The sequence below is a fragment of the Manacus vitellinus genome, unplaced genomic scaffold (assembly GCF_001715985.3).
Source record: "Manacus vitellinus isolate BGI_N305 unplaced genomic scaffold, ASM171598v3 scaffold_2_pilon, whole genome shotgun sequence".
In the NCBI taxonomy this organism is placed as follows: domain Eukaryota; kingdom Metazoa; phylum Chordata; class Aves; order Passeriformes; family Pipridae; genus Manacus; species Manacus vitellinus.
In genome coordinates this window covers 49,069,961-49,095,958 of record NW_021940208.1, presented here as the reverse complement: position 1 = coordinate 49,095,958, position 25,998 = coordinate 49,069,961, and the positions used below count along the sequence as shown (strand labels likewise).

Below are 25,998 nucleotides of genomic sequence, written 5' to 3'. Positions count from 1 at the left end.
GAAGCTGTATGGAGTAGTCTTTGTGACTATTGCTTATTATGACTCACATAGAGATTGATGTGTCATTTCATACAACTCTATCACTAAATCTGGGTTGCGTTTTGGATAAGATCAAAGAAGTACCATGTCTAATTTCCAGTTCCTCCAGTTTTCTGAGCACTGTTGAGCTAAAACATTTCGTTGTTATTTACTTTGATTCTGTGATCTGATGCACTGTGATATATGTTTACTAAAGATTAGAATCAAGAACTAGTAAAATATGCATGATTAAATTACTTGTCAGGAATACAAGTTTTAATCTCGCCAAGGACGGGGGGGCCTTAAGGTAGAAAAGATGTTCTTAGGTAAAAAAGATTTTGATAATCCACAGAAAAAAAAAATGAAACCAACAAACTAAGAAGAAAGTTTCACTTGCTACATAACAGTAGTTATTATTTTGCTATGTTTGGATTTGAATGAACAAATAAATGGAGGATTCATACTCTGTCTCATCACACATAGGCTGAAAAGCTAGCTGAAGTGGATAGCTATTCACTAAGATACTTTCATTTGGGTATAATTTTGGATGGTTGGTAAAGCAGGGTTAACTTTAAATAATGCTTTTGATGAAAACATACTCAAATGATTGTTAGAAAGTAGATTTGTCAATTTAGAAAAATTAACAGAATAAGTATAAAGAACAACTTTGAAAGTCACTTCTAAGTTTGACATTTTTCCCTTGAAGCAATAAATGTAAACAACTGGTGACAGTGAGTTGGCTGTGCTTTGCCTTCCTATGAAACTTTGCACTAGAAAGTGTTGATAAATAATCTTTTATTCATAATTCTATAGGTATAGAAAGTGTTTTTCAAAATGCTGATACTTTTCCTGTAAATAATATTTAAAGATCTAGTTTTAATAACATTTTAAAAGTTATTTTATTTAGTCTTTAAAAATGCCCTTTTTAATACATGTTAAGTACGCATGTTTAAAATTGTCAGTTTGAAAGTACACATTGAAAGTATACATTGATATGAAAGAGCTCTTGTCTCCTTTTTAAATTATGAAAATAGTTTTGAGTTGCCTGATGAAGTTGATGGAGACATTCAAAGATAATACACTTTAACATGTTTATAAATTTTTTAAAAATATTTCTTTTTGAGTATTCCTATATAAAGACTGAAAAACTTTTGCTAATTTAAAAAATCATGGAAAGCAAAATCTGCAGGTACAATAAATTTAAAAAAATAAGTTGTAATGTGCTTACACGTTAATCATCAAAAGGTAATGTTATTTATTTGCATGCCTCAGAAGTCTTACAGTGTTATTATTTATAGCAACAGTTTTATTATATTTACAGTTTAATCTTGTATTATTAATTTAGATGGGTTTATTGTTTAATATGACTTTGTAATTTGGATACTCAATAAAAACATTTTCAGAATAATTTCATAGAACCGAGCCCCTATGGAAAACTTCTGAACATATAACTTAGAGTAAGTTTTGTTTATTAGTGTTTATTTCCACCTCCCCATAGGATACTATAAGTAACTCAGATTGACTAATTGTGAGAGCAATTATACACAGATTCAAGGAGGATTTTATATTCTGGCCACAGGGTTGCATGGAGACACTTTCTGTCTTAGAAGTTCACCTCTTTGTTACATATCTGTATCAAAATCTTTATGAATTTAGTTCACTACTGTGGAACTAAGTATGATATGACATAGATGCTTTTAATGCTAATGTTCTCACAAGTTTATGTACTGGCTACCTGGAGCTGGGCCTAATAGTTAATGTTTAACAATATTAATACTAATATCACACAGAGGTAGTGCTTTTGATTTTTTTTAAGATGTGATGTCTTCCTTCTCTGAACCAGTTTTGAAACAGCTCAATTTGTAATTTGGTAAGGCAACATCCATGCTATGAATCAAAAAGTTTGCGACTTGGAGTCCCTGTCCAATTCTTAGAAATTTCATATATTCAGAGTATTAAAGAGAATACCTTCGTTGTTCAGCTACCTAAATTTCTCATGGCTTTAGCTTACTGAGGATTTTCCATCTGTTGAAGAAAGGTTATATCTTGCCCTGATAATGGGTGTTTTTCCCTGGGGAGTGTAAGAGGGTAGGTGGGCTGAATCCGCTTCTAGATTGGTAAAATATTTTGGGAACTCTTCAGATGGTACTGTTACAAATTATATCAGATTAGTGTATCACTTTCAGTAGGAAAGGAAACAGACCTTTTCCTTCCAGTTTCCTTAAAACTTATGTGCAGTACAGTAAGTTACTAACATGTATGAAACGAGTAGAGTTTTTCAAATGTTTTGTTATTTTCTGTAAGGGACTATACTTGTTGCTTAAGTCTAAACTTTTTTGCAGGGCTTAATCTGGTTTAAGCTTTTGACTGTGGGTATTTGAGATGTTCTTTTTTCTCTGTTTTACCTGTGTTAATTGTAATGAGGAATGTTGGAGGCAGAGAACAGGACACACAACTGATCTAATAACACTCTGCAGCAAGATTTTTCTCCATCTCCATCAGCACACATCCTGTTGTAGTACTTACTTTTAAGACAGCAATGCTGCTTCACCAAACTTCCTCCTACAGTGAGAGAAGTAGGGATAACTCTTGGAAAAAGTTTTGAGGCTAGTGACAAAATATGTTTGTCTTTCAGATCCCCAGCTCAAGGGTATAGTGACCAGGTTATATTGCAGGCAAGGCTACTACTTGCAAATGCACCCCGATGGAAGTCTCGATGGAACCAAGGATGACAGCAGTAATTCTAGTAAGTGACTGCCCCAGGGGAATGTCTTAATCGCCCACACAGATCGCATCGCTCGAATGTGTATGCACAGACACCGTGTTAATGCCTTTGAAGGGTTTCTGAATGTGTTTTGTTCAAAGGAGGAGGGTTCTGTCTGTTTGAAGCTTGATGACCACCAGCATGGCTCATACAGGATATTGGCCTAAATATGTTCCCTCTGAAGAGAAAGGTGTAAGTGCTCATAGACCTTACGAGTGAGATATTTAGGCCAATGATTGTCTTCTGGTAATTTTATAAAAATGGTAAAATTATATTAAAATATTTTTAATAAAAATTATATATTTAACATAATTTTTTTACCTTCCAATAAATAACAAAGAAAAAAAGAGCTGGAAACTAAATTTCCCTAAAAAATTTGGATATATAGGCCCTGATTCAGCAAAGCAAATAAATGTACATTTAACTATTAAAGTCCTGCTTAAAACACACACTGAAGTACCTTGCTGAATTGGGGCTAAAAATCCTACAGTCCCTATACAAGAAAGAGTTCCAATGACCTTAAGCAAATTTCTGCCACTGTAGGGGCTGCATCAGTGAGAGTTTTCAGAAATATTCCAAACAAAAGCAGTCTTGAAAGGCCGTGTGGCTGACTGCTTTGATACACTTTTCCTATGATAAGGCCACATATTTTCATTCAATGAGGATATATGTCTTTGATAACTTCAGCTGCAAATGATAATTAAAAAAGCCTATTCTTACTCTAGAAACAATTGATTTGTATTTTGTATATTTTAATTATAATGACATATTTAAGTAACATTTCTGTGTGACCTTGAGTTCTATTTTAGGCACTTTTAATACAAAAGCTTTATCTTCTTGTTATGCATACATATACATAAATAAGCCTTCAGTTTCCTCAAAAATCTTGGAATTAGGCTACAGAAATTAGGGGATTTGAGGTTTCTGCTTTACACTGGTAAGGTCTTATTTTATCTGTTAATGCATGGCTGTCATTTATAACACTTTTCATCAACAGATAACATGATCATCTTTTATTGTTTTGTTTTTTTTAAAGTGAGAAAAGCTGATTAATCTATTTTGATATGTACTTCTCTGCCCGCTTTCCAAGTGTTTTTGTCCCTCCCCACACCCTCCCTCCCCACCCCATTCCTTGTTTATTTTCTTCCCTCAGTGTGTCCATCTCTCATGCCCACTTCTGTACTGGACTAGATACTAAGACCTTATACAGAAAAGACTATTACTGCCTTTTATAGAAGCTTTACCCAGATGAGGTCTGAGAAATATATCTTAGAGTGCGAGTGTGTGTCTCTCTCTGCCCATCTCTCTTATTTTCAGCTTCAGCGAGAAGGTGTGTATGACTACAATAATTTTGCAAAGTTTTATTGTTTTTTTCTGAGGGATTTTTTAAATCTTAGAACTCTATGAATTTGGATTATTTGCAAAACTGGACCATACTACTTTTTACTGTTGTCAGCTTCACAAATCTTTTTTTTTTAATTGCTATTTAATTTACCTTTCTCTCCCTTCTTCCCTGCCTTTCTGATTTTCCATCTGTCTATCCATGTCTTTTATTCTTCTTTTTCCAAAATGCAGAATGACTTATAATATTATAATTATTATATATGTATCATTATAATATTATAATTAATATTATAAGTATTAGGAAATATAGAACTTCTCCAAACTCAACCAAATACCAGATAGCAATATGGTGTATTTTGGATAAATATTGTTAGATAACATTGTGTTTTACTTCAAAATTATTTTTTAGGCTATTTCTTTTTCATAAGAGTATTTTTTTCTGTCTTTAACTGGTGTGATTCTTTTTTTTTATTCACTAGTCCAATTTTACAATATTTTTTAGTAAAGACAGTTTAGAACAGAATGAAAAATTAATGTGTTTGCCAGGAGGGCCTATAATGTCCACCTGAAATTTTGCTGGTATAGATGTATCAACACTGTATTAAGAGCTGAAAAGATTGATCTAGTTGGTCTATTCATTAATATAAAAAGATATGAATATGTGTCAGTTTCTTTTGTGCTGTCAGTCTTTCTCCTTATTTTTTTCCCTTTCCACTCTATTTCCTTCCATTTCCTGTTGAACTTTTTTTCCTATTGCTTTTGTTTATTGCAGCATATTTTGGTTTTCCTTCTCTTTTTTACTTTAAAACAATAATTTTCTCATGGATGGAATTCCTAGTATTTTGATATTTTATTTTCTGAGCTCCTTAGCATGATAATTTCTGTCTGAGGCTTACAGGTAAATAACTTCTGGCAGTGGCCCAAGGAGAAAATCCTGCTTCTGACCATTGTGTTTACAGACTGCCTATTTAATGTGCCCAGTGGGTGAAGGGATGGACATATATTAGCTGTCAGTAGGACAGACAATATGCTTATCTTGATAATGAAGATGACTTCCATTTGATTGTGTTCATAAAAAAAGAAAATACAGACTACCAAAGGGTTTGCACCTCTGCCAGCCTTCCACCTGTCTTCTGGACTATTCACTGTCCCTGAAGAGAGAGCACTGGCCATCTGAGTAAAATGGGTGTCAGAAAAGCAAGGTGTGAGAGTCAGAAAAAGATGTATTTTCTTTTTTGTCTTCAGCAAGGAAACTGTTTGAAGCTTAGTCATGCTGCTACTTTTTGTGCTTCTGCAATGTATTCTGTGTCAAGCAGTTAGAGCAGTGCTTGAAGTTAAAATTCCCTCAAGTGCCTATATCATTTAGTACTCATTTTATATGTATGTCAGTAAACAATAAGTTACACACTATTGGAGTCGCAGTGTTACAGAGAGGTAGCGTAAACCAAGATTAAGATGTCTTTAAAGCTTCTCAGTAGTCACTTTAATGACATTTTGCTTCTATTTGAAGTCAAAATGAGTAGTACCAGTGGATTTAATCAGCTACTCTAGTGCAAGCCATTGTCCCAGCTTGCCTTAAGTCTGAGTAAAGGCTAGAGTCTGCAGAGAGAGAGATGGCAAGATTTTTAGTACATTGCTGAACACAAATCTTTCCATGAAAAAGGAAGAAAGATGTGACTACTTGTAATTACATCCCTGAAGGTACTTTTGTCTGTTCATGTTGATGGCCGTGATATTAGAACTCAACCTAAACAGACTGATAGATTTCAGTTCAGTGTTGTAATTTCTATGTATAACTTTTCCAAGCTAATCATGTTTTGTGAAAGAGTGTGAATTAATGCACCCATTGGTTAATGATGCTGAGTTTCCTTAGATCGCATCACCAGATCAAGGCTGTTAGCTTAAGCAATCTTGTGTGTTCAGTCTGTGGGTTTTTTTGCCCCACTCTCAATCATACGTAAAAAGAGGCTTTAATACATTGCTTTTATTATTTTAGCAGGTTTTCTCTTTTTTGTTTCTCTAATGCCTTACAGTTTATGGTTTACTTTTGGAGCATGTTTGTAGTAAAGGCAGGAGTGACTGTGATTAAAGCTGTAGGCTTGTTTACTGAGGTCCTACTCAGTGTAGCTGTCTCTCTCTAGCTCTAATTTTCCTGGATTTTACAGATGCAAATGCAACTTGCTTCAGTGTTGTCCATGGGCCTTATCATTAGTAATTAGGAAAGCTACAAGCTACTACATAGAAATCATAAAGAAATAGAAGAGATTTCCATATGTGCTTGTGGTAACAAGCATAACATTCTCCTCCTGTCCTCCCCACCTAAACCAGCTCATTTTTAGGTTTTGGTCTATCTTCAAAGTTTTGTCTTATGAATGAAGGGTAGGTTCTGTAGGAAGACTAATAAATCTGAGAAACAGACAATTCTGATTCTTTAATTTCTGAGATCAAAACCCTAAATCTTTTAGATCTATGGTTTCTTTTGATTCACCTAGAGAGTGTATCTCAGACAACAACCACTGAAAAAATTCAACATAAATGGTGATACTTTCCTTTATAGGAGATAGACCTGATTGCAACACTCAAATGTAGCTATTTGCACCCCTTATGAATTACAGTCATGTTTAGAACATGTTTATAACATGCTGTAATTAAAAGAGCATTACTCATTGGTAATTAACCTTATTTCATAAGGTTATAAATGACAAAGATAACGTTAACCAAGCAACTTTGATCTGGCTTTGTTGTGAACATCTCTTCCTGTATTATTCTGCAGCCTCCTTTACCTCCTTTGTGATGCTTGGTAGCTGGTAGAGTTGCTGTTCAAGAAAATCCTGCAACCATTTATCATTCCTTTGTTTTCATCTTTTAATGCATGCTCCTAATATTTTATTTATATCTTCCAAATTGAATATGGAAGTATTAACTTTTTAATGTCTTTCTAAAGCACCTACCCCTATCACATTTCGGTTTGAAGATAGAAATAAAATAATCTTTACAGCACCCTTTTAAGGTAAAGGAGATAATTAGACAGAAATAAAGCACATGAAGATTAAAAAACAACACCTGCAGTGCTGTTAAATTTGGATTAATGAACATTAAATTTGAATTACTGCACTGAAATACCTGCAGCCTGTTTTTCACATTGCTTTTTACTGAAGTTTGTCTTCCAAGAATTATTCAGGCATTTACTCGTCTACCTACACTACCTCTGGGAGTTAGGTAAGCCTGTTTCTCCCATTGGGATAATCTTAGTCTAACAGAGTCAGTGAAGGCCATGTTCAGTTATGTTTTAATTATGTCTTGTGTAGTCAGGTAGGTAGAATGGGTTTGCTCCATAAGAAATGGGTGGACAGACCTCTAAATACCAACCTTTTTGCACTCATTGCCAATCTAAGAGATGTTCTGATGGAGTCACCGTTTTTGCCTGTGGGCCTGCAGATGAAAATAAATTAAAGAAATAGTTGCCTTGACCTGATTGGAGATTTGGTGCTGTGGAAAGTTTTGTTAACTGACACAAGAGCACAGCACATTCAGAAGAGATAGCAAATTTATAAGCCTTAAGCAATCGTTTTTTTAGCAAACTTCTTGAGAAAAACAGTGATCTGCAATAGCAATTTTCTTGTAGCTACAAGTCAGTTGTATCTAAATAGATTTTCATAAGTAAATGGAAATATCTGATTTTAGGCATTTCAGATTTCAGATTAATAGAATATGATGATATTGCATAAAAGAAGGAAAAAGTTATGTGGTGGTTTTGTGTTTTGCTCAAGAAAGGAGTGATTGCTTATAAAAATTTAAAAGTGGACTTAAACTTTGGCTAAAACTTTGTGAGGATTAGAATCTAAGTCAGATTGGGAGTTCCTGCAAGTCTCCTCCATGACGCCTAAACATTTTCATGCCAGTTGTTTCTGCTAACTGCCCCCCACCCCCATTTTCTGATCCTGTGTGATGGGAATAGGCTTAGGCTTGTAGGCTTAGGAGAAGGAGGAGAAACTGTGTGCTTTATGATCACGGTTAAGATGGAATACAAATCAAAGCTAAGGGAGTGCACAGACTCAGTGCTGACAAGAAGAAAAGGTTTTACTCGAACCGTTTTTGCTGATCCCACGTCTTATTCACATTTGGATTCGCCAGGCTTTCTGCTTAAGTGTGCAGCATAGGAGCACTGAGCATCAGGCAGAGTTATATTTCCTAGGCTGAAAGAGGGTGCCCCCTCTCTCAACTCATCTATTGACTCATTGAACTGGGTTTAGGTACATAAAGATGTTCAGGAGCCTCACTCTCCAGTTAGTTTTGGTTTTGGATCAATGTCTTAAAGACAGAAGAAAGCTGGGGAAATGGTTCTTTTTCACAGCCCCCTCAGGTAAGAGCATAGCTTTGGCTGTGCAGAACCAAAATGCCAGCAGACTCTGGAAGGCTTTCTGCTTCTCTCAAAGCAGGTTCTTATTAGAGTGGGGGATAGCACAGGTGAATCCTAGGAAGGTTTGAAATGTGTAATTAGGCAGAAAAGTCTTGTTCATTAAAGAGTGCTGCACAGTCATGTTCTGGAGGAAATTGCCTTTCCTTTGACCTCCTTCAAAGCACCTAAAAACCACATACTGTACCTTCCTGATACATGTTTTGCTGACCCCAGTATGAAACATATTGCTGAGCATTTGTCAATTGAAAACTGAATGTAGACCGGCCTGCCTAGTTTCAACCAAGCCTGAAAGATTTTGTGAAATTTACTGAATTTTCTGTATGTGCAGAATTGCAGCATTTCAGATCATACTCTAAAATTTTATGGTCTTAGGCTAATTACAGGAGCTCCGACAGTCTCCAATTAAAATCTAGTGGCAGTAAAAGATACATTACATGCCCTCTTCAATGCTTTCTAAATTCACCAGCAACTATAAGATGCTCTAGTAATTTTATAGGTTGCATAAAACACTACCCTGTTACAAACCTCTAATTCTTCTTCAGTGATGGCTGGGGTTTTTTTCTAGCTCTGCTGCTTTATTTTTAATGGTAATACAGCAAATAATATCTATGTTCCAGATTTTTTTTGACGGAATCTCTATGATTTGAAGTTATTTTTCCATAGCAGTTTTCATGGCTGACTTGTCTTTTGTGTTCATTTCTTGTCTTTATACAAGTATTGTTTGCTTTTTCTTTCTGATGCCCCTTCAATTGTTGCTACCCCCCCCTCTAGCGTGGTGTTTCTATGCAGGTTTCCTCCTCCCCCGCAATTTCTTTTCTTCTAGGAAAAAACCCCAAACTCAATTGCTATCTGAAACTTAGTTTTTCTCTGACAGACTCCCCATCCACCATCCACAACAGTGATTTTGCTGGCTTTGAATTGTTTCCTTTCAGGGTAATGACTTTAATTTTTAACTTTCAGATTATATTGAACATTTGAAAGCCCTCAAACCATGCAGTGTTTAGCCTATATACTCTTAGGATATCTTATCAATGAGTGCCATATTTCGCTGTTTATCCTAATATAGAGAGGGAACCTTGTCTGTATCCAGTATTTTTCTAGTCAACAGACCCCCAAGATCCTAGCATAATGGAGACTTTTGGAAATTACAGAAATTAAAATGCTATTTATTTATACTAATTCTTGCCATCTTTTCTATTCTTCTTTTTAAGCCCCCCCAAAAATTGTTATCTGCTCTTCTAGAGCTCTTTTGAATATATTTTTCTTTCTACACCTCTAGGAAGTACTCTGCTACAGTTCCTAGCTTTATACTGGCTTTGTGTGTTCGTAAAAAGATCTAATGTTACACACTCTTTTTCTCCATAACAATGTTGAAGGAAAAGTATCTTTTTTTTTTTCATCCACTTCTATCTTTAAGCTCTAGTAGTCAACCTATGCTTTTTCTCAGTTGTAAAGATTTGATCATCTTCATCATAAACAAACTGTGGATTTGTGTCCTTTGACCAAACAGGAGTTTTCCCACCTTGAGAAATGTACTTATCCACTGCAAGTACATGACACTTTTTCTCTTGATTTTGGCTTTAGCTCTGGCATTCTGATTACAGATAGCCTCATACAGTACATTTTCTGGTCACACCTCTGAATGACCTTCCTAAATTTTGAGGAACTCACTGTAGGTGTTACTGTGTTCCTGAGACCTGACTTAGTAGAACCATAGTCCTCACTGCATATGTTGAATACAAAGGTTGTGCTTTTGGTTTTCATCCAAGGACTTGTCAGTCCTTGACTCATTCACAATGGAAAAATATTTAACATGAACTCTGTCTCATCTAGAGCTTTTCTTCCAAGACTGATGTGTGCTTTGCATCTGATTTTCTAGTATGAGTCAGTAAATGTAGTAGAGGTGTGTGCTGGCATAATTTTTAGAAGAAGAATCATGTCTCCTATTTATATAACTTTTCCTGGTTTTCTGTGTGTTTTTCTGTGGTGAGGCTGGTAAACTCCCACTCCTCACACTGGTCTTTTTCAGACAGTGATCAAAGTTGTGGCTGGTTTTGTAACTACAGAGGTATATACCATTCCTACAGTATTTGCTATTAGGTAGTTTTCTAATTATTTTCTAATTACTCTACACACTCATGCACAGAGCCCCAAGTTTTTGAGCATGTTCTGTATTTAGCTCAATAACATTTATGCACATTTAGGGTCAAGTACATATTTCGGTGCCTTTATGAACTTTTAAGCCTCTACCATTACCTTCTGTGTTACTTGCCAGAATTGGAGATGTTTTCTGCAGGGCATATCATAAGTATTACCCTTATGATCAGTCTACGTTGGTGAGGGAACTGGTGGGCTCTTTGACTCTATTCAGATTGTCTCAGATGTTCATGTTTGCAGTGCTGCATAAATGATTACAGCCCAGTTTGCTGTGCTTTGTATTTACCAGTTAACACTTGTGCGAGATACTAAACTGTTGCAGAACTTATTGGTAGATAGATAGGCTTTAAAAGTTCTGAGAACGAACTTTATAAGAAGATGGTTTTTCTGAATTAGTCTAATTTCAAAATCGGAAAAAAAATTATACAGTTTATTATATAGTTTCTTTCTTTTTGCTAGTGATATTTATTAGGATATTGTTTTAGTCATAGCATATTAATATCTGATTATGTTTTTTCTTCATAGCTTTATTCAACCTTATACCAGTGGGACTTCGAGTTGTTGCTATCCAGGGTGTAAAGACTGGGTTGTATATAGCCCTAAATGGAGAAGGTTTCCTCTACACATCAGTAAGTACCTTGCTGAACTCTGTTTAAGAGGCACAACTGAAGTTGAAATCTACACAAGAATGAGACATTCACTTTTAAGAAGTTCTGTAATGTCTTATATATATATATATACATATGGTACACACACCATATATGTACACAGCATTATCTATAAATGGGATTAAGTAGAAATTACTGTGTACTACATATGAAAGTCTGCATGTTAACAGTCCAGAAAAGGCATACTGTAAATGTCTTTTCCTGGTAGGCTGTACTGGTAGTGTGCCATATGTCACAAAGCTTATAATCTTCAATTAATTTCTCAAAAATCTTTAAATAAAGACCTGCAATTATTTTTTTAGTGACTTGTTGATCGGAATCCAAAAGCTGCTCCAACAGTTACTTTTATTGATAAGATTTACAAGTGCAACTTCCATCTAAAAGGTTGTTAACAGCCTTACAGTTTATCACCATAATCTTGTAATTGTGTCTTAGCATTATTGGTTTTTATGTCAGATATAAAGAAAATAAAGAGTTCTGTGAGGGACTATATCTTTGTGGAATGATTAAAGTTGAAAAAAAATCTTTTGAGTCACAAAGAAGACTGCTGGATAAAGTGATTGGAAAGACCTCATGTTTATGATATCATTGTTTATGATATTTCAAATGATTTAATGCTAATCACTCAGTGTGTTGTTGTGAATATAAAATTCCTCAGTTTTTTATAAATTTAGTGTCTTAACCTCCTTTGAAAGGCAAACAGACTTTAATGTGAACAGGCAGTTCTGTCAGGTATTAACAAGGTGGCTTAAAGGATTTTTCATTACTATATTTTTACTGACATCTATGTGGAATTTATTTACACAGTGCTTTTTCCATTTTTTACATCACATAGTTCTTAATTCCCCACTGAGTTACAATATAATGCTTTGTTGTCAATGACCGTTGAAAGGAAATCGGAAAGATTAAGTTTCTGATGCCCTGAGGGAAAGTATTCTGTTTGTTTCAAGTATACAATTTTCTTGGAAAAGCTAATTAGGAAGAAAAAAATGGAACTAATCTTGAATGTCAATGTCAAGACAGAGAGAAAATTACTCCTTATACAATGTCTGCTGGAAACTCCAGCAGTATGGTCTACAACATTTTTTTGCTTCTCTTCAAAATAAAAATTCTATTGCAGGAAAACATGCAATGTTTGCTGTCAGAAGGAAGAAAACTAGAAGAAAAAAAAACTAGAGTTATTAGAAAAAATGAATTACTGACTTTCCAGTTCCATCACTTCATGTGGGGAGTTCATTTCTGTATCATGGCATGAAGAGTATTTTTTGAATGTGTTGGCACAGTGAAGAGTATATTCTTGCCCAGCACTGTTTCTGAAGTGAGCACTCAGTCCTTCAGAAAGAAATACAAATTTCAGAAGGTGTACAGTTTCCTGATGGATAATTCTGCAGACAGAGTAACCCTACATATACAAATTCTCACAGCCACTGTATTTATGCATTCTGGAAATAGTTCAAGTTAAATGAAGTAAAGTGAGGCAAGGAAATGAGTGTTTTTATAATGTACTGCTCACTCTTGTGCAGAGAATGAAAGATGAGTGGTCCATTAAATGGCAAAGAGATTTGATACATTAGAAAACACAGTGGAAGACTTTAGTTTTGATATGTCTACAAAATTATTTTCAACTTAACCTTTTGTCAAGCAGAAAAGTAATAATTTGATCTAATACAAATTTAAAGGCAGTGGTTTCAAAACATCAGTGCTGTAATACAGGTTTGATTGTTTCATATTAATGTATTGAAAACATTGGTAATACACTTTTGTCTCAGCAATTGCCTGCTTTCAGCATAAAGAATAATGAATTTGAAAATAAGACAACAAAGCATGAGAGAAGTCTGTCTCCTCCTGAGGATCAAGATGAAGAAATAATGTATGCAGAATTAAATACTGTCATTTGTAGAAAAGTATTTTTAACAAATCACTTTCTATTACTGTTCTATTTGTGGATTTTTGACTCATTTTCACATTTGTGTATCTGTTGCACCTAAATGCTGAAGTTCTATATTATATGTCATGTATTTTTCCCTTGGTTATTTAGAGGAGGATGGAAGAAGAAAGTTTTTGAAGTTTTGTATGATGACCATCATAACTGAAAAAAAGTGCTGCATAATGGGAATGATAGTTAAAATGTATACATATTTATATTTATTACTGATTTATTATAGGGATTTAAAAAATGGAAGCCTGCACTGTAGACTAAGCAGCATTTATAGTCTGAGACCGAAGTACTGTATAGTCCTTTTCCTCAGAATACCTGTGTCCCTTTTTCCATTTACAGTGTACAAAATCCATATGTTGTGAGAATATACTACATGTTGATACCTTTCTTCAGAGACTGAAGGCCCCAACTCAATTATTTTTATCATAAGATTCACATCCTGTTGACTAATTAAGCAACAGCACTGACAGGAAAGGTATTATGTGTGAACCTGCTTTCTCTGATATGAAGTGTTCAGTAAGAAGAAAACGAAGGTACAGTTACAGACCAGCTTTGCATACAGATCACCAAAAGCAGAATTACATTGTCTCTTGCCTTTTTTTAATTTTTTTTTCTCAGTAGTTAGTTGTGTCAGTTTGAGAATCTTTTGCCCCCTTCCTCCCTTACTTTATTCTGACATATTTAAGATTTTTTCAACTATTTCTCAGAATTAGAACTATCAAAATATGCAGAATAATATAGAAGAGTCTTATGGCAATATTTCTTTGAACAGAAACAGGGGGACAGCAAATTGTGTAGGAAGGTCACTCTCAGGAGCTTTTCATACCTATTTTGCCTGCTGCAGCAGTTGAGTTTTTATTCTGTCCTTTAGGGATTGATCAAGCCAGGGTCTCTATCATACACCATCAAAGTCTTGTCAAATAAAGGAGAAGCAAAATCTTTGGAGTTTGATAGGGATTTGCAGAATTCCTGAGAGAAATTATTTTTACAAAATCATAACCTAAATTTTCCTATGTGTTTAATTATTGTAATACCAAAATTCATTTTTTCTGTCAGATGAAATATGAGAACGAGCCTTTTCATGTTGTTTTTTATCTTGCACTTTTAAGGGTTATCTCACCTAAAGACTATCTCACCTATTTTGAAGTTTTGGGTTACTGCATTCAACTTTATTTCTGTGTGTATATATATACACATATATATTCATATTGATATATATCTACTCATAATTAAGATATATTTATCTAGTGACAGCTTTCAAATTCTGCATGTGTTAGTGAGCAATGACAATTATAAAAGTGAGTTGAAATTTATTTTAGTTGGTTTAATGAACTGTGAAAAATTCAGTATTTATGGCTGACTTAATAACTGTGAAAGCTAGTTGGAGAATCTGGATTTTTCCACAAAGAACCATCTCAGTTGCTAGCAAGATTTTTGACATAATAGTTATGGACTTCATATGTTAGAGTCAAAAATGATGCCCTACTCCTGTCTTGCCTTTGGAAAGGGTGAGCAAGATGAGGTTTCTTTTCCAGGTTTCATCTTGTCATAATGAAAAGGAGTGAAACTGCCTCCATACACTGAAAAATGAAGCACAGTTCCAGGGATTCTCCATGGGGAACAGGTATTGCCTGCAGCAGGAAGATGGCAGTGCAGTACATGGCAGAATCTCTTGTTGGGTTTGATGCTAATTTTGCTCAACTCCCTTTGCAGGCGGTTAACTAGTTCAATGTTCAGGGGGCTGAAGCTTCTTGTTTTGCTTTTAGGATTTTCTGCTATCTTAGCAGGACGAACTCAAAGGTAAAACTTATGTGAGTCCATTTTATGATTCCTATTTTCCTATGATGAGGATAGGAAAGTCTTCTGGGTTTATATCAGTGAATTTTTCTCAAGAATTATTTTATATATCTGGGAGGGTTTGGAAGGGCTACTGGTTTCCTTTTTCATCGTAGGAGCAGAGTATTACCAACATTTGGTGGCTATCAGAGTAAAAGAAAAGAGAAAATCTAAAATGTAGAAAAGGAAACATCCTAACCCTGGAACACCTTCACCTGCTTTTACTTTCTTCTTCATGTTTCCTTTTTTACTATTTCTTCTGCTAATTTTCTGAAACCAGAGATGTGGACAAAACCAGAGGGAGAAGACTAAACCTGTGATATTGTCATTAGTAGATATTAAAGACCTAGGAAGCCACTGTCTGATTTCCTTGTAAGACTGAAGCTTTAAAAGATGACTGAGCCTGAAGGGCCTGATCTGACCTGCCTAGTCATCTCTTCCAGCATTGTGCACCATGGCTCCAGAGATCCTCTTCTGCGTATGGGGCAGTGGGAACGTCACTGGGAGGATGGAAGGACATGGCTGCATTTCTGGGAAGTTTACTAACTTTATATAAAGTGTTTCAGAATTAGGAATGTCACACCACTCACAACAGAAAAATCTTCCTGTAGGATGATGGTTTGTATTTTTGATCTGCCACGGTATGCAGTGTTGAGGGTGTTGGAAGGGTGTTGGTCAGGGTAGCGTTTCTTCTGCAGTAAGATGTCAGTCTGTATCACAGCCTTCATGAAAGAGAGACAATATCAATATCTGTTACTGGGAAGTGCATTTGTTATATGACTCTGGCAACTCTCACCTGAAAGAAAAGCCTTTGAGGATTTCTCCTGGCATTTCAGCAGCTTCCCAGTGCTGAAATTTCCACCATTTCTTTAAGCCCACATAATTGACCTCACTGAGGAGAACCAAATTGAGCCTCAAGGAAGAAGATAGTAGCACAGACAGCAAAGGCTGAGAGGGAGAACTGAAGTAGTCTGTATTTCTAATTAACACCTTATAATAAACAGAACAGAAGGAAGTTAAAACTACACAAAGCCAAAGACAAAATGTGATGTTTTAAAATCTGCGGGTTTTTACAAAAATAATCAGAAAGGTGTTAACATTGACATCAAGGCATTATTTTCTGTTATAACAGTAGTTGACCTAGGTTTTGGCAAAGATCATTCCCCATCTTGCAAGGTACTGTAGAAATAGTCAGGAATATATCTGTTTAGAGAGAAGGAGACAAATAGAGCTTGCTGTATGATTTGAAAGATGTAGACTTTTATTTCTGGTGGTTAGATATACACTGAATATTAGAAAAGGATAAGTCTTGTTGCTCTTGAGGTATCTGTGGTTTTGTAAATGCAAATACATCAGATTGGAGTGTCTCCTTTCATAGTATTGTGATCAATAGAAAACATAATTTTCTTTCTCATGTCAGACTTATGCTTTAGGGTCTCAACCTGCTCCCATGCATTTATCTCCCAGCATAGACTTTACTACGACAAGGGTAGGACCTTATGTCAGTTGCCATTAGCTGTGTCTTGGAAGTATTCTGGTTCTCTTTGGAGAGACAAAAATGGGTGGATTTAATTATTTTAAAATCACACCTTCTGATAAAGACTTTTGAAAACTGGTTTTGTGATATTTTTAAGAGTGTAAGTGCATAGACCTTATGCAAGCTCCCTAATCTTAAGAGCTTACCACTAATACGTTTCCTTACCATATTCCTTACCATTTTTGCATTTCCTGTTATCTTTTATTCAATTTGGTATTGGTTAGAAGGCAACCTATATTTGTTTCATATGAAAAAAGTTTGTTTGAGAGGGGAGTATATAGCATGTTTGGGGGCTTTTTTCCTGTGTAAGTTGGGCTGCGTTGCTCAAAAGGTAAACAAGTTCAGTGTGTTCCAGCAGTTGAAATACACTGACAGGGAGGAGGAAAACATCTGCATGGTTTATGCTTATTTATATCTGTGTTTGGAAGTAGATAATTTGTCTCTCAAGTTGCCTGCCAAAAATAAATACAGAAAATTACTAATGTATTTATTTATTCTATGGTGAAACTTAAGGAATAGCTGATAACGTAGCCCTGCTGTATTGTACAAAATAGTTCCAGATGTTCCTGCTACAGAGTATGGGAGAAAAGGGATATAAAATACATTTTGGGTCCATGACTTTTTTCACTGGGTTATGTTTTCAGTACATTTTTGATTGAATGTGGTGAAGCCAATGCTTTCACACACAAGAAAATGTAAAAGGGAGGCATGCACAGACACATAAGATTTTGATAAGGGAGAAGAGAACTGAGAAGGGAAGAGATGAATGGAATGAGGCTGCCATGAGGAGACTGTGATAAGAAGAGTTATAAGAAAGCAGTTGAGCAGAACAGTACTGTAGAAAACCCTATGATGATATCATCATTGTAGAAATGTTTAGGATGGTATCATCATTTTTCAGGTCTCATGCTTGTATTTGTTACTACCTTTCTGAGTTTTTCACATGAAGAAACGGCTACTATTTGAACTGCAGCTAATAAATAATATCTCTTAAAGAAATATGCTAATTTGAATATACAAAAAGATAATTAGTACTATAAAGATACAGTATTTTAGTGTGACTTCTTACTCTGTGGCACCCGTTCCATCCTCCTGGCATTTAAACGCTGTACTGGCGGTAATAACAGAATTTGACTCAAAACTTGCAGTGGTGTTTCTTGCCACTTAAACCAAGTATGTATGTCCTGTTTGGTTCCTTAATATCCACAGTATCCTTGTCAGGATCTATTAGAAATTTTTGTCTATAAGAAACTGTTTCATATTTGCTTAAAATATTTATTTTCCTTTCTCATGTATACGTCTCATATCCACTTGCAAAAAAATCTCTTGCTGTATGTGTTCTCTCTCCCTGAGACTACAGAAAAGTACATAAATGCCTCAAGATTAAAAGATGCTCTTCCAAACTTCTTGCCAGAGCATGGATGATCAGAGTCAGCAGCTGCAACTGGATATTTTTCAATAATTTTATGACAAGGAATAGTAACTGTAGGTAGGTATGCTGAAATGAGGTAATCTAATCTCATGCTTCAGGAAATAAGATTATTGCCACAGGGATCAAGAGGGATGTTTTCCTCAATATATGGCAACAGTTACTGTAGCACTGAAGGAGGTTTACCTCTGAACTGTTGTGCAATGGTCACAGCCAAAGGCTGAGCACAGGCTTGATGGACCAGCAGCTTAATCAAGTATGTCAAATTTCTGCCTCTGGCAATTCCTCCCTGTGTTTTTGGCCAATGTTTGTTTTGTTGCATAAATACAACAACACTTTTCTGGATGTTTATTCTCTGCATTGTGGTTGTTAGACATTTGGGGTTGTCTGTAATCCTAAATGTTGAATACATCTCACTCTCTATTGTATACCCTGCTTGCCTTCTGTTCTCTTCCTTCCCTTCTGATTGTCACTGCATAAGCAAAAAGGATCATGTTGGAAATTTCTAATTTTCCATTCATTACTGTTAAATCTTAGTAATTCATTGCATCTAAGTAAGAAAAGTGACTACCAAAGATTTAAAATCTCTCAATTTTTAGACAATTATAAAAAAAAAAAAATATTTCCATAACAAACTTCTATTACTTCTTTCCATTATTGGTTAATGAATATTCAAAATATTGAAGACAATTGTTGATGGATTTTATGGTAAGTTTAAATCCATTTTATAATAAATATGGTCCTTATAGCGTAGAGAAGACTTCTCATTTCATCATGATGATGTTTGATAAGAAAAAAAATTAACTTTTTGTGGAGCAGAACAGCAGTTAGACATGTGGTGCTGTTTATCATTGCTGTAATGGCATAGTTAATGCATCTTCTGTTATTCAGGACTATTTCCAAAAGATATATGAATAGAAATGAACAGTGAACTTTTACATATAAAGTCTATTTTTTAAAAAATATTTCTGGTTGGTTAAAGAATGGCTTCAGTCAGGAAGAATTGTACTTTCGTTATGCAAGAAAAGTTCCATATTACCTTGCAGATGTAAAATAGTCAAATGCATATTCTGCAATTTTTTTAAATTTCTCTAAATCTTGTGTCTATATCGGAATATTCAATTTATATCTGATAATATCAAGATAAAAGAGGAAAATGTTGCATTTACCTAGGTCATTAAAGAAAATTATGCAAGCAGCCTATAACTTCAGGGGACTTGGTAAGGCACCCTACATATCCTATTATGAGAGGTAGAGGTTCAAGTATGTGAGTATTAAATTATCATCATATCTTTATCAATCTAGGAAATCTTTATCAATCTAGGGAATTGGATTTTTGGAGTTCTCAAACCATGACAGACACAATTCTGTATCATGTGTGGTCCTTAGGATTAGGCTTTAAAAGAAGGATAGTATACTTAAAATGTTATTATAATATGCAAACCTTCATAACAAGGCTTTGTATAAAAATGTTTCTGTAAATATCAAATCTTGAAAAAAGCCATAGCTGTCTTCTGTATTAGTGTTACATATGTAAATAACTGATTTATACCCAATATCCATTTTAATTTTGAAACAGGTTTCCCATTATTTTGGATTTTTTGGGGGGGGGGTCTTGTTTTAGATTGCTATTATACACATTTATTTTCTTGTTGTAACATATTCATTTTTTTGACTTGACTAGGCAAGTGTTTAGCTAAGCTTAGTGAATGATGGTCAGCATAAATATATATCCCCTGTAATATTCCCATATGCCAAGTGTCCCTGTTGAAAAAATTGAGATATTTCTGTTTCTAAGGCAGTTTTAGCCTTGGGCTGGATCCTGTTTGGAAACTTGACCATCTGGGTGGCCCATAGAAATGCTGATTCTGCATGTTCTGACTAATGACCCCTTACCTTGGCCTCTTACATGTTGGCAGAGCTTGTTGATCTGGGACCTGCCCTAGGGTGTTCATGGTCCCCTCTTTTACGTGTGCATGTTGCAGGGAACAGAGGCAGCCTCCACCTGCTTTCCCCTTTTGAAATTTCTGTGTCCAGGGACTAGATCTGGCATGTGTCTTTTCAGAGCTGTGACAGTCTGTAGGTGAATATGTCCACATAAAGGACTGGGATCAACTCTAAAGCCTTCTCGTTCCTGTAGGACTAAACCTCTGAGAGGTTAACTCGAGACCATGTTTTTTTCCCTTTATCTAAATTTGTAGCTGCCTATTTGCTGATTAGAGTTCACTTACAAGTGTGTTAACACTGATTTTTATGTGTCTATACAAAACTGACTAGGAAAGAAAGCATCCAGCAACTTATATGTAGTTAGCTATCGTCAAGTAGTCATCTCCCTCTTGGTTTGTTTCAATCCTCCATTTTCTCTGGTTGGCAACTTTCACTGACAGTGATCCTTGGTGTATTCCCATGGAAGGTCTGTGATCATATATGTTCATTTAGACAAGTATCATAGACTTTTGGTCCCATGCAGGGCCAGGAGCTGGACTTCAATGATCCTCGTGTGTCCCTTTCAAATCAGGATGTTCTATGATTCTTACAACCTACTTTTGACATTTTTCTTTGTATAGCATGACTGTTTCCTGTCTTCTCATCTCTCCCTCATTTGGGACACCATTCAGTCAGAGGCAGTTTTAAGTGGAAACAGACCTCCAGGAGGAATGTATGAGGTTCATCTGTCTTGTTACTTGACCAAGCTCTAGCCATGGAATGGCATCAGAACAACATCTTTTAATTGTGTAATTAAAAGTTCTAATTTTAAATTTGTGAAATACTGTCTGAGTATTGGAGGGCTCTGAATTTCTTAGAAGTGCAACATGCTGGTCAAGTTCTGATGTTAATTACAGTTGCTGACCTCATAACTATCAGGGTTGGCATAACAGAGCATTTTCAAAAATCCCTCTTGGAAGGGTTAAATTGGTAGGGTTTATTGTGGAATGTTTATTCAACATATTCTATTCACTGTCAGATGAGAAGCTCTCTTGACTGATTCTTGTTGATTCGACAAGGATTCTTGTTTTTTAGCAGACTACAAATACAGCCTCAGGGATATAATGTCTCTCCCCAAGGATGTCTCAAAAGAAATCATAAATCTGTAGAAAATCAGCAGTCAAACCTGTATCCTGCACTGAAAGCGTTGGAATAGGCGTGAGTAGACAACTCACCCCATTGTGTTTGAATTCAGATGTGACTGTTCTCTACATTCTGCTTTTGTGTCACTAAGCATTTTATAATAAAAAGTGACATGATGCAACTACCTGGAAAACCATGAAAGCCTGGACTTAATATGCAGGATTTACAGGAGAACCTTGTACTTTGATTAACCGAAACAAAAAACTGAAGACTTAATTCCTTCTATGTACCCATGGATTTCTTTTCTGATAGCATGTCACTTTATGGATGGCATTGGCTTATTAACAGTATGATAAGATTTTTTAGCATTACCAGATATTTACATTATATTACTTAATCTTCAGTGTGGTTGTGGCTGCAAAGCTAAAAACAGTGTTTCAGCAGTACTTTGTGACTCTGCAGATGTACACAGCTAAAGACCTAAAGTTTTCCACAAAAGAGATGTGATTGCCTAATTCACCATGGAATTGTTTACTTATTGCAGAATTGCCTAACAGTGGATTTTAAAAAGATAGAGAGAGGGTTTTATACCAGAGGCACAAAACAAAATATAGCCAACATTTCAAAAGCATAATATGTTCTCCTTTTCATGTCCCTCTTGGCCAGCATGTGTCTTCCATGTTGTGACTGATGTCCCCTAAGCAGTTATACCCTGTCACATTACTATTCAGGCTACAGGCCAAAACTGAGCACAGTCCAGATCATCAGGAAAGAGAATAATATCATGAAAAGATCCACTCTTAAAAGTAGCTTAGAAGATGTTAGGTAAAAATATAATATTTATTTTTAATCTGATTGCAAAGTATTTCTACTATTTCCATCCCCAATATTTTGTGTTCTTGGCTGAGTATGGCTTTATTTAAAAGAAAATAAAAATAAGGGTTTAATTTTATAAAAATTTAATTAAAAGAACACCTACCTGAGGTTAACCACATTCCACAATTCTTGTTGATATTTTTTTCTTTACTGTAGAATGGGTTTGGATTTTCCCTGATAAAGGAAGAGCAAAAGACATGTTATTGTGATAATGTGACAATAGACTGGTTAGACAAAACAGTTAAGTATAATTAATATAGAATAATCTGGAAGCACTATCTCTGCAAATGATTGATATTACTGAACTGAAAAATATGTTCTTTCAGAACTCAGTAGCAGTTGTAACTTCATATTTTCACAAAAATTACTTTTCTTTTAACAATGACACAGAATGATTTTTAGATTTGGTTGGAATTTTTCCATTTGTTCTAGTGGGATCTGAAGCTATTGGATTATACTTTAGTAGGTACTAGAAGGATTTGGATAAGTGTAAGCATCATTCTTATTCAGCTTCTTGAACAGAATATACCAGGGAGAATACCTCTGTTTAATTCAACATCTAAATATTCCTGTTAAAAATGCGTATTTAATTTCAACATTCTTTCCTTGTGCTTTTCCATTCCTCTTCCTCTCCTCTCTCTCCATCCTGCTTTTTTTTTTTTTCTTTTTAATGGAGGACTTTTAAGGCTTAGGGTAAGATAGGAGGAAGCAGCATTTTGTATTCTTTTTCAACATTTAGTTGTTAGTGAGGGGGATTGAGTTGACTATTTTCTTGACATTTGAAGATCAGGAGTGTGCCCTTGTCTCTTCATTTTCAAGTATCTATTGGCACCAGCAGCAAAGAAGATGAAGGAATCGGCCTTTCAGGCATTGGAAGTGACAACTTCAGGAAACATCAGCTGAGGCAATTCTATCACCCATTTAGCATTCATTTGAGCATTGAAGGTGGCATTGAAGAATAGCATTTCAAAACAGAATAAGAGATGAAATTGGTGTTTTCCCTTAATACTTAGAGAAATTTCACTGCATTTTTGCCAAGTGTCAGCATCCTGCCCTGTACTGTCTTACTCAGAACTGTGAAAGTCACTTTTCTTCAACTGACATGATTAGAGTAGAAGACAGGTCAATTGATTTTCGATTTTTGAGGATTATTATATGGACGTGACTGCTCTATAGATGGCATGTGAGGAGTATTGAGAGAGTGTCTGAACTGTTGTGTCCAACTCATAGCTTTGGGTGTGCAAGTATTGCACTGAGAAAGAAGGAGGCAGAGGAAAGGATTAGGATTAGATGATTGACAGGTAGATCATAGTAGGTTCACTTCAAACTCTGACAGTAATATGAAAACAGCCTCACTATATGAAAAGTCTCACTAGTAAATTTTGTCAGAAACTACCCAAGATAAAAATAACCTCACTTGAAACTGTTGGAATTACCCTGATAAGAAGTGTAAGTGCTGGCCATGCCAGAGACAGACAAGATGCAAAATTCACACTAAATGACCTTTTATTCTGGCAGATCACAGCTTTTGTTAACTGTGAAGAGGTGTGTTCAGTTTCATTCATTTTTACATACATCAAATTCAGACATATTTTTGTATGAGCCTACCGTGGCAGAAACTTCATGGGCAGATTTGAGGAATAAAACATTAGTCGTAGAAATGTAAAGAAAATGTTGATAGGTTGTTTAACTGAAAAGTCACAAAATAACTCAAGGAGTGTAGCTGTTAACTTAGATATTACTGAACAAAGGAATGATGAATAAATTGTAATACTGTAAGCACTTAAGATATTGAATAAAAATTAAAAGTATTTTAAAAGTGGCGCTCTGAATTTATCTAGGCAAAAAGTTTGCTAATAAAGTAAATAATTCAGAAACTCAGAAATAATTGCTCAAACAAATTTTCAAGATCTTGAATCATGTTCTTTTTAGGTGTGGGGAGAATGCTGAAATCTTCCCATAGATTTCAGTCAAAGTTCTAGATAATCAAGAGAAAATAACAACATAAATACAAATTCATTTAAAAATGCTCCTATGATTTATATGTGTAAAGGGATGTGTTAGTATATATACCACCATGCATGACTAAAAGTAGTGTAAATTATACATAAAGATGTAATTTAATCATAGGCATTAGAGTTACCAAAAAAACCAAAACAACCCCCCAAAAACGCAAACGCAAACCTCACAAAACTATTTTGAGAATGAACCTGTTCTCTGTAAACATGCCTGAATAATTCAAATTACTGTCCATTTTTATAAGAACTGAACCATTGTATTTTGCAGAACTCGAATATTTCTTTCATTCGTCCATCAGTAAATGGAAAGTGTTGATAATCAAATCAGGAAGAATTGAATTCAAGGATATGGAAAAGTAACTTTATAAGAAACCAAAGAAAACTAGAGAATCGTATTACCTTCTTAGTTATTACCACCTGTGGGTAATTTCTAATCAGACTAGGGGGTATTTTTGTGAGAGAGATGGACTTCAGAAGTTCTGTAAATAGGTTTTCATATATGCTATTTTTTTTAACTTGAAACAATCTCTTTTTCTTCACATTCTTCCCTTTGTCAAAACAAGAAATGTTGAAAAATGCCTGCATCTATTTTCTCTCTTTTTTGTCAAGTCCTATTTGTTAAACTAGTGCTGTACTTTTTTCCTTTATCTCTGCATGGAAGAAGGAATTTTATTTGGCATTTCATGGCCTACTGCTTTTTCTAAAGGTTTCCAACTCAGTTCCCCTCACTGGTAGACAGCAGGGGGTTCTCTAGCTATGCTTAAAATTGTTAGTAGTATCTTTCTGTTAATGTCAACTTGATATCGCTCTGTGATTGGAGTGACCTGGAAAGCAAGGTCTACTGGATAAGCCCTTGTTAAGGTGATATATTACTCCTTTATTCTGAAGTAAATATCTATTTCCAAGTGTAAAAAGACCATCAAATATATAATTAGACTTATTTATTTATTCTATAGTATGAATAGGTAAAATAAGTGAACATAAAAAATAAATGAATATTTTCATCAGCATATTTTTCTTTGCCATAGGCCTTTTAAATATCACTGTTGAAACATCGATAGGAAGTCAGGTTTTTGTAGAACAGGTTGTTAAAGTTATAATCTTATATTATGCTGATAAAAGAATACACCAAGGATTTCTCACACATGTCAGCAGTTTTGTACTTTTGGATAGTCTCAGTGAGGGGAAAACTCTGCTGCTTTCATGAAAAAAAGCTTTGTGAAACCAGAGCCTAAGCACTGCCAACAAATATCAATAATATCATAGTGACAGAAACTTATTTTGTTAGTGGCTTCCACCTGGAGACCCCAAAAAATTTGACGTGCAGGAATGAGTGTAGCTTTGTTACTTCAATGTATGTTGTTCAAGAATGAGAGTAAGCTTTCTTGACTGCCTGTTAAAAAATTTCAAAAAAGATTAAATTTAGGAAGCTGCTTAACTGAGAAGAGTTTAATTGGCTACAGTAACAGAAGTATATGTTAGTGTTAATTATAAAACAGTGATTTGAGATATATGAATATGTAACAATGGAAGTTGGTCTGCACAGGGTCCCTAGTTCTTTCTCTGGAATATTTGAGTCCAGGTTCTGACAGGATTTGGAAGCAGGTGTCTGAATTTCTCATTACTTTCTTGAATTTAAAAGTAACAATAAATTCATTGTGGCACCACAGCATGTGGTTTGAATGTAGTCCCAAAGTCTTTTGTCACCAGGAAAACATCTACTAAAATTATTGACATAGATTCAAATGGTTTAGTTAACTTTATGGTAGAAGGAATTTAACAAAATTTTGAAAATCTTTCTGCAACAATCCTGTATTTAGAATGCAGTGTGGAATATCCTAATTTCTGCCACTAAACCATGGCAAAATTGCATAGTTCATCCACATGCTGTCTACAGAAATGTGTCTTAAGCAGATTCTGTGA

The 25,998-nt window shown here is 35.0% G+C and overlaps 1 protein-coding gene across 4 annotated transcripts in view; it reads left to right on the top strand.

Annotated features, from left to right (window-relative positions):
* FGF14 (fibroblast growth factor 14) overlaps positions 1 to 25,998 on the top strand; it is a 391,534-nt gene that overhangs the window by 302,858 nt on the left and 62,678 nt on the right. For 2 of the 4 annotated variants that reach the window (XM_018071440.1, XM_018071444.1), the window contains exons 2-3: positions 2,654 to 2,764; positions 11,229 to 11,332. In XM_018071440.1, the coding sequence (XP_017926929.1) occupies positions 2,654 to 2,764; positions 11,229 to 11,332 (215 nt within the window). Of the gene's footprint in view, positions 1 to 2,653; positions 2,765 to 11,228; positions 11,333 to 18,036; positions 18,168 to 25,998 lie in introns of those variants that run through there. The other 2 variants (XM_018071442.1, XM_018071441.1) reach the window with 2 other exon arrangements.